At 40.5% G+C, this 9,312-nt stretch overlaps 1 protein-coding gene across 1 annotated transcript; it reads right to left on the reverse strand.

Annotated features, from left to right (window-relative positions):
* Positions 1-337: 337 nt before the first annotated feature.
* On the reverse strand, positions 338-1,684 carry LOC132832456 (muscarinic acetylcholine receptor M2-like). Its single transcript, XM_060850478.1, has one exon. The coding sequence runs from the start codon at positions 1,658-1,660 to the stop codon at positions 338-340; it is 1,323 nt and encodes a 440-aa protein (XP_060706461.1). The 5' UTR covers positions 1,661-1,684.
* Between the last annotated feature and the right edge of the window lie 7,628 nt (positions 1,685-9,312).

A 9,312-nucleotide genomic window follows, 5' to 3' on the forward strand; every position in this document is an offset into this window, starting at 1 on the left:
GCACGCGGTAACCCAGGTAGCATATTTTACGTTGAGTGATATGATTTAAAAATGAACTGAGCATTTCTCGCTAGATATTATTATACCACGTTTAATGATGCTGAGAACTTTATCTTTCAAGTCATTCATAAATTCATGTGAATAATCAACACATTTTTACTTTTAATGTGCATCGAACATTAGTGGGCCTAACTAAATGGGCCTTCAAAATTACACATAACAACTGCTTAACTGATCCATAATCCAGGCACAAGAAAACACATCCTTCATTGCCAGTCGTGGATGGATGTTATGAGAGTCACCATTATGCTTGAAAAGCAGTGCTTGTTTGGAGTATTCATCTTGTTGCACCATTTCTGTACTGACACAAGAGGAGATACTTGAAAGTTTTCTTGAAATTGTTATTACAGAGTGCATAGCAGGCTGGGTTGACAGTACTGTTAATGTAACAGAGCCAGTATCCAATAGTCCAAACTGGATTGGGGACACAGATTGAACAAAAGGTTTTAATGAACACGATAACATGGTATGGGGTCCAGGTTATAATAAATGCCAGGAGAATTGCGAAGATAGTTTCAGTCACCCTCATTTCTCGTGCTGTAATGACCTTCTTCTTAGCAGTAGTCTTGGTCACGGTATTGATTTTATCATCAGCTCTGATCTCTCTGCCTGTCCCATTCTCGCTACTGATGGTTGGTACTATTCCTGAATTAGTTGAACTGTTATTGTAGTTTGGAGATTTGCGAGCTATCTTTAAACAAAATAGTTTGAAAAATTCCTTACTGAGCCAGCTTTGCTCACTTGGAAGTTTTGTTCTCTGTTGCATCATTCCTTGTTTCATCTGGTTTGATGGGAACCCACTGAAAAACTTAGGCTCATTGAAGAACTCTGGCACCTTTTCTTGGGCACAATTAGAATTCGTTATTTCATCATCTTGCTTTTGGACGGGGGAAGTACCGTCATCCACGTTGGTTATGTTGTTGATATCCAATTTTATCATTTTATCCTTCATTCGACTGGGACAAACACTGTCCTTGCTTGACTCTGACATCTTCTTATTCTCTTTTATTCGACACTTGCTGGCTCGAGATATGTGCGCATACAAGATCACCATGATAGTAACAGGGAGATAAAATGCGACTATTGTAGTACCAAAAGTAACAACAGGATTTGAGAGGAACTGAACATAGCAATCGCCATCACTAACATTCCTTTCCCCTGTGGTAAGCTGCCAGACGAGAATGGGAGGAGTGAACATAATAAGTGGTAACATCCAAGAAGTCGCAATCATTATCATTGCCCTCTTAGTTGTTCTCCTCAAAGGGTAGCTATGCGGTTTGGTCACACAGAAGTAGCGGTCAAGGCTGATCACAAGGAGGTTCATAGCGGAGGCGTTACTGACCAGATAATCTACAGCAAGCCATAAATCACACATCATTGGGCCCATGGACCAGTGACCTATTACAATGTAAATTGTGTATAGATTCATGGAGAATACACCTACAATCAGATCAGCGCAGGCTAAGCTGAAAATAAAGCAGTTATTAATAGTTTGTAATTGTTTGTTGACTTTAATAGAACACATGACCAGAATGTTTCCTATTATGGTCACTAAGCTTAATGATCCTGTTACAATCACAATGAAGACCAATTTAAGCATTTTGTAAGAAGTCCCTTTTCCACTATCGAGCCAGCCAGCTGGGTTTGTGAGTGACTCATTTGCATCTGTTCCATTTTCCGCTATCCGATTCTGATGCGTAGTTTGCGCTGATAAAACATAAATGTTGAAATTAAATAAAAAGATCAATAAAGCACTTTGATTCCAGATCGGTCATTGAATTCATTCAGGAAAGAACAAACAAAGCAAGTGGCTCTTATAAACGTGAAGATCCTTCTCAGTGCCCGGGTTTAATTCGAAATGACCTCACGGGGCATTAAATCTAAACTGATTCCAATTTGATATTAACTACGCGGGTTAACTTATTTACATTGGTCCGAAATGCCCGAAACACGAATGTTTTCTTTACGTTATGAGTTGTCAACATTTATTAATTTTGAGTTGTTCGAATTTATGTATCAGCAGCAAATAATCATTTAAACTTATTCAATTCAAGCGAGTAGCGGAGAGTTAATGGAGAACAGATGACCAGTAATAACCCATCCTCACATACACACACACAAAAAACCCACGTACGATACAATCTAATTAGCTTTCAGATCACGGCAGAAGAGAGGCTCATGCTCTGAGCTCTAAACCCTACAGGGAGGGTACAACCTGAGTTTGAGTCAATTCACACTGTAGTTATCCTTTTGATCACTTTTCCTGAGATCTCAGTTCAAGAGGGAAAGTCCCAATGAGCACGGTTGTAGGGCATGTGACTGGCAGCAATGAACATTACATATTGGAAGACGCAGAATGATGGATTGTCCCTGTGTTTTCCTGTAAAAATGATGCTTCTGCAACAATTACGCCCGCAGAGCAATGCTGCAAAGATCCTCAAAACATGGACCATACTTCCATTAAGCAGCTCCGAGGTGAAATTTAAAGGTTTGCATGAATGAACGGAAAACGACAGAATGACGATGGCTTATCACCAGCGACAATTCCTCGTTTCTCTGATCACATAGCTGCCATGTTTTATGAGGACAGCGCTGTAAACAGGCGTGAATGATTACTTCTCATGGATTGTCTCATTGCTGAGTAGAATTGAAATAGCATGGCATGATGTAAATATTCTTTACTGAAGTTGGTGCTGCAAAAGTACCTAATATCCCAATTACTACATGTGAATATCGAAATAAATAATATTACATCGATTAAAGTTCACATAATGAACAAATGGAAACAAACACAGAATTTGCTGGAGAAACTCAACATTTGTAGAGAGATATCAGTTAACTTTTCCAGACCAGTCAGCTTTCTTGAGAAAGAAAGAAGCGCATGTCTGCTAGTTTAAAATTGATGTTCCAGAGTGTGAAGTGTTCTGAAGTTTGCAACAGAAAAAGGTCCTCAAAGTTAGTGCCAATAATGAAATTCGGCCAAAGCTGGGCATTCTATTTAAATCGATGTTTATACATGAGACCAGGGGAACATATTGAACCATGTCCAAAACAATGGGAATGGAGCCGAACGGACTTTGTTTTTCAAGTAGACAAAAGAGACATGATAGAACAAATCATCTTGGACTGCACTGCATCATTCTATGGTTTCTGCTCGTCACTTAAATTGTCAATAGACTTCAGTACGAAATTACTATACTGTAGCTACAAAATCGTGCCTCTGGTGATGCTCGTTTCCTGATCATTTATTCTTTTCGTCCTGTTTTTGAATAAACACTACTCAGCGCAAATTTTCCATTCGAAGGTAGGTTTCATTTAAGAAAGTAAATGCCGAGAATTATGGGTATGCACTGTTTGAAAACTCAACACACTGTTGTCTAATTTTTTAACGCTTCACCAAGTTCGGAATGGATGTAGAAAATAAAAGCCTCATTTGCAGTGAAAGATATATTAATAATTTCGAATGAAACATTATGTTATTATGATAACAAATAAATGCACGCTTGAGTTTTTTTTAAATCCACGATCTTAGTAGCAAGCTTTTCTTCTTCAGCACAATTTAACTTTAAAGCGTATTTTTTTTCTAATTTCCTGCTTTAATTTTGTCAGAAAACAACCAAGCAACTGTCTCTCTTACCTGCGTGATGACATCGCAAGATTCCTTTGATTGTTTGCAATGTACAAACTGGTGTCGAGTAAAGAGAAGTTAATGCCACAATATATTGACCGATTTTTTGTGAGGTGCTTCCTTTCAGTTCATTCATTCCCCCAACCACATTGCAAACATGTGAAGCAATTTAAAATAGAAATACATTGTGCGTTTGGGCTTGACTGTTGGTGGTATTGTACCATCCAGGGAATGCTTCTATAAGATCACTTTCGTCTGTAAGCTCTTCATAGCTCCCAGGAAACCATTCCTGTTTTTTGAAGGATTTAGACCGTGTCTGGCATATTCATAGCCCACTCAGCATACCAGCAGTCTGTGCCCTTTTCTAGGACATATTTAATATAGTTTCCTGTTCATTACCTGTCCTGTACATTAATTGTAGACATGTCCATCCTTCTGCATTATAAGGATGTTCATGTTCGAACTGCTGTGCGATCAATTAATATCACGGGTTTTCTCTCAAACAATGTATTTTTTGCATCGTCATGATAATTTTAACATGTGAAATGATTTTGAAAATCAAAACCGTTAACTGTTTTGAAGAGTGTTCTGACTTTGCATTTCACCTATGTTTCATATTTGCTCGAACTTTATTTGTAAAATCTAGTCTGTTCATTGTTATTCTCAATCCATTTTTTCTTTGCATCGATTGTTTTCCCCCCTGCGTTTAATTCTGCACTTCAACTCTCCTTTTGCTGTCCCTTTTGGAAGCTTCTTCTGCTGACAAACCTCATAGTTATTCCTCTATTCGTGCAAACATTAGCCTGGAAAGTACTTGCATAATGTAGTCACTGTTCCATATATCGGACATGTATGGCTGATTTGCCCACAACAAAATTGTTCACTCAACATTGTGTTAATATTTGTATAATCAGGTTGTGTGATGCTGATGAAAAGAAAATTACTGACCATGGTGCAATGTGTATCTCCCCTGTTCGTCAATAACAAAATTACAAGGGAGCGTTTGCATCATTGCTAGCCTGCAGCCAGATCGCAGTTGATTAATCCCACCAAAAAGAACAGTTCAGTCTTTCAGTTCTGATCATCTGGGAATGTCGTACTGACTCTCCAACAGTGCAATACTCCATTTTTACAGATAATCAGACGGTGCAATAGTTCCTCATTGAAGATCCAACGACACTGCATTATACATCCAATACCTCTCTTCTGACAGTGTAATACTCCTTTAGTAATGACCCTTCTATAACCCTTAACACATCCCGATGAACCTATTCTGCATCCCCCGCCAAAGAGTCTACGTTCTTCTAGTCTTATAATAGCCAAAACTATGTGCAATTTTTCAATCTTGGCCGATTAAATTTCTTTACAGCTGGAACATGACTTGCGAAATTTTACAAGCTACGCCTTGAGTGATGAAAGAAAGTATGCCATATGCCTTCTGGAAACTTATGCACTTATGCTGCCACATCCAGGGAACTTAGAAAGTGTATGCCGAGAACCCTCTGAATGTTTATGTTTCTAAGAATTCTGTTATTTACCGTATACTACCGTCCAACTTTAGACATTCTAACATGTATCAGGTCGCATTTCGTCAGAGTAAATCTATTTGATTTTTCTTTGCCCAAGTCTCTTACCTATCTGTATTCTCTGGCAATCGTCCTCAGTATTTGTAGCTCCCTCATTTTGTGTATTCTACAAACTTCCTAATCAGACGACAGACATTCTAATCCAAATGATTCATGCATTGATCGCAAACAGTAGGGGTCCCAGCACTGAACCCAGTGAAAGAAATGAAATTTCAAACTAATGGAAATGTTGCTTAATGTCTCTTATGTGTTTAGTCTGGTCTGTACTCTATCTCCCTGTTCTTACAAATAACATAAACGCGTTTTATTTTTGTTCATAACATTTAATAAGCAAAGAGCTTACCTTTAATATCATGATTAGGAGATGTCGGTATTGGATCGAGTTGTACGAAGTAAAAATCACGCAACACCAAGTTATTGTCCAACAGGTTTAATTGGAAGCACGAGCTTTCGGAATGCTGCTCCTTCATCAGGTGCTGTGGTGTACACAATTGTAAGACAAAGAATTTCTCGCAAATGTTTACAGTGTGATGTAACTGAAATTATACATTGAAAAAATACCTTGATTGTTTGTTAAGTCTGTCATCTGTTAGAATAACTGTGATAGTTTCACTTCTTTCATATCTAAATTTCAACACGTTTTAAAAAATTACATTCTCAGGTTAACTTTCACAATTGGTGTCAGCCCAGATAAGATGTCAGGATGTTGAAGATGTTAGCATCCCTGTGTCCCCTTTCTGTGCCATAATGTTTCGGCAGATTCTAATCTAAAAAGTGAGTTAACAGAGTCTTACATGGATTCGTGCTGTTTTTGAGCAAAGTACAATGTAACTCTACAAGTACAAATTCGCCCCACAAACGTTTGCATATTGGATGTAGGGTTGCTCGCTGAGCTGCAAGGTTCATTTCCAGACGTTTCGTTCCCTTACTAGGTAACATCTTCTCGGTAACGGCTTTTAAATTAGATATTTGGGGTTCCTTGGGTTGGTGATGTCATTCCATGAGGTGATATTCTGCAGACACTTGAGCAAACAGCTCTGCCAACCATCCAACCAAAACCCTGGGTCCGCTACTGGATGACACTTTTGTCATCACTAAAGGAACTAAGTTAGATGAAACCTTCAAGACCATCAATAATACATTACTGGCATAAATTTACTAAAGAGGAGGAAAACAACAACAAACTACCATTCCTAGATGTCACAGTAGAGCGAAAAGCTAATGTGGAATTTTAAACCAGCGTCTACAGAAAAACAACACATACAGACCAAATATTAAACTACAGAAGCAATCATCCCAACACCCACAAATGAAACTGCATCAGAATATTATTTAAACGAGCCAACACTGCAGCACAGAGAAACGACGCAGAGCAGAGGAAAATCACCTATTAAGTGTAATAAAAAAGAATGGGTACCCAATGAACACAGTCCACCAATTTCTCAGCAAAAACGCAAACAAGCAGACAAAACACGTACGAAACACTAGCCACTCTCCCCTACATGATAGACATCACGGAATTGACTACCTGACTATTCAGGCCCCTTGGCAATATGGTAGCCCTCAAATCCGCCAACATGCTAAACAGCAGCGAATGAAATTGGAAGACCCTATATAGACAATGAGCAAAACTAATGCAATTTACAAAATACCATGCAAGGACTGTAACAAACACTACGTTGGACAAACAGGCAGAGAGCTAGCCACCAGGATACATGAACACCAACTAGCCACAAGAAAACATGATCCTCTCTCATAAGTATACTCACATAGAGATGAGGAAGGACACCTCTTCGACTGGGACAATATATGCATCCTAGGACAAGCCAAACAAAGACTTGCAAACGAATTCCGAGAAGCATGGTATTCCAATCGGAACTGTATCAACAAGCACATCGAATTAGACCCCATCTACCACTCCCTGAATAATGAAACAGGAAGAGACTTCACCACAGGAAATAACATCACCACAGGAAATGACTCACCAACCCAAAGAAACCCAAACATATAAATGTAAAGCAGGAATTTTCAGCATTGCTTCGCCTGGTGTCCACTGAAGATGTTACCTAGTAAGGTAACGAACCATCTGGAAACGAACCTTTCAGCTTAGTGAGCAAACCTATATCCAAAACCTCAACCTGAGCTACAAATCTTCTCAAAACTCGGTTTAAATGTATTGTGCATGTGGGTATGTGTGTGTGTGTCTGGGATGGGGAGTTATGAGTGTCTGTGAGAGATAGAGTATATGTGTGTGTGAGAGTGTAAAGTGTCTAAGTCTGTGAGAGGATGCATGTATGAGTGTGGGTGTATATGCATCTGTAGGAATGTGTGTGTCTGTGGTGGGGAGATTGTGACTGTAAAAGTGCGTGTGTGTGAGTGTAAAGGGTATAAGTCTGTGAGAGGGTGCATGTGTGAGTGTGAGAGTGTGTGTTTCTGTAGGAGTGTGTGTGTGTGTGTGCATCTGGGGTGGGGGGTTGCGAGTGTCCATGAGAGAGTGTATATGTGTGCGTGAGTGTAAAGTGGTCTAAGTCTGTGAGAGGGTGCATGTATGAGTGTGGGAGTGTGTGTCTGTAGGAGCGTGTGTGTGTCTGTGTGCGTGCCTGTGTTTAGGGGTGGGTGTGTGTGCATGTGCATGTGGAGGAGTGTCTGTGTGTGTCTAGTGCAATGGTGATCACCTGTAGTGAGACATGATCCAAAGGCACCGGTTGAGGAAAACCCTATGGGTACTGAACTTAGCCATCAGCCTCTGCTCGGCCACTGTTCGCTACTCCCTGCCCCAAAGTCCACCTTGAAGGAAGGTCATCCGAAGGTCCGAGGTCGAATGTTCTGGACCACTGAAGCGTTTTTCAACTGGGAGGATACACTTCTGTCTGTTGATTGTTGTGCAATGCCCATTCATCCGTTTCCATATCCTCTGTTTGGTTTCACAAATATACCATGCCTCAGAACATTTTTGCCTGCAGCGTATGAGATAGACAAAATTGGCTGAGTCGCATGAGTGGGAGGTGTTTCCATGCATAATGTGGCATCCATGTCCACACTCTGACATGTCTTGCAGCGCCTACTGTTACAGGGTTGTATGGAGTTGTCCTTAATGCCGGGCTGTTTGCTACCAACAATGATCTGTTTGAGGTTTGGTGGTTGTTTAAAGGCGAGCAGTGAAGGTGTGCAGAAGGTATTGGCGAGGTGCTCATCCTCATTGATAATGTGTTTCAGGTGGCGAGGATCATAGCATAGATTTTCGGCTCCAGGGAAGTACTGGACAACAAAGGATACCCTGTCGGTTGCAGCACGTGTGTCTTTCTTGAGGAGGTCATTACAGCTCCGTGCTGAGGCACATTGGAACTGGTGGTTGATGAGTGGAGCATCATACCCAGTTCTTATGAGGACATCCCAGAATATATCCAGGTGCCTGTCACGTTCCTTCTCATCTGAACAGATCTGGTGTATGTGTAGGGCTTTTCCATAGGGGGTGGCTGTTTTAATAAGTTTTGTGTGGAAGCTGGAGAAGTGTAGCATTGTGGGATTGTCTGTGGGTTTGTCGTAGAGTGTGGTGCTGACGTGTCCATCCTTGATGGAGATGCATGTGTCCAAGAATGAGAGTAGAGAGTAGTCTATTGTGAGTTTGATAGTTGGCTGAAACTTGTTGATATCACTGGGAAGATTTATCAGTGACTGCTCACCATGGGCCCAGAGGGAGAAGATGTCATCAATGTACTTGGTGTATTATGTTGGTTGGAGGTCCTGTGTAGAGAAGAAGTCTTGTTCGAACCTGTGCACGAAGCTGGTGGCATATTGGGTTGCAAATTTGGTAACCATGGCTGTTCCATATGTCTGGATGAAGAACTGGTTGTCAAAAGTGAAGACATTGTGATCGAGGATAAAGCAGATGAGTTGTAGGATGGTGTTCTGAGATTAGCAGTTGTTGGTGTTGAGTACTGACGCCATTGAAATGAGGAATATTCCCAGTTCAACTGGTACGTGCGTGCTGAGTTTCTGTAAGAATGCCGTACTATTGTGACAGAAGCTGTGAATCCC

This window comes from Hemiscyllium ocellatum, chromosome 35 (genome assembly GCF_020745735.1).
Source record: "Hemiscyllium ocellatum isolate sHemOce1 chromosome 35, sHemOce1.pat.X.cur, whole genome shotgun sequence".
NCBI classification, from domain to species: domain Eukaryota; kingdom Metazoa; phylum Chordata; class Chondrichthyes; order Orectolobiformes; family Hemiscylliidae; genus Hemiscyllium; species Hemiscyllium ocellatum.

Coding starts and splice junctions, on each gene's coding strand:
- LOC132832456 (XM_060850478.1), bottom strand. CDS start 1,660: ATGCTTAAATTGGTCTTCATTGTGATTGTAACAGGATCATTAAGCTTA.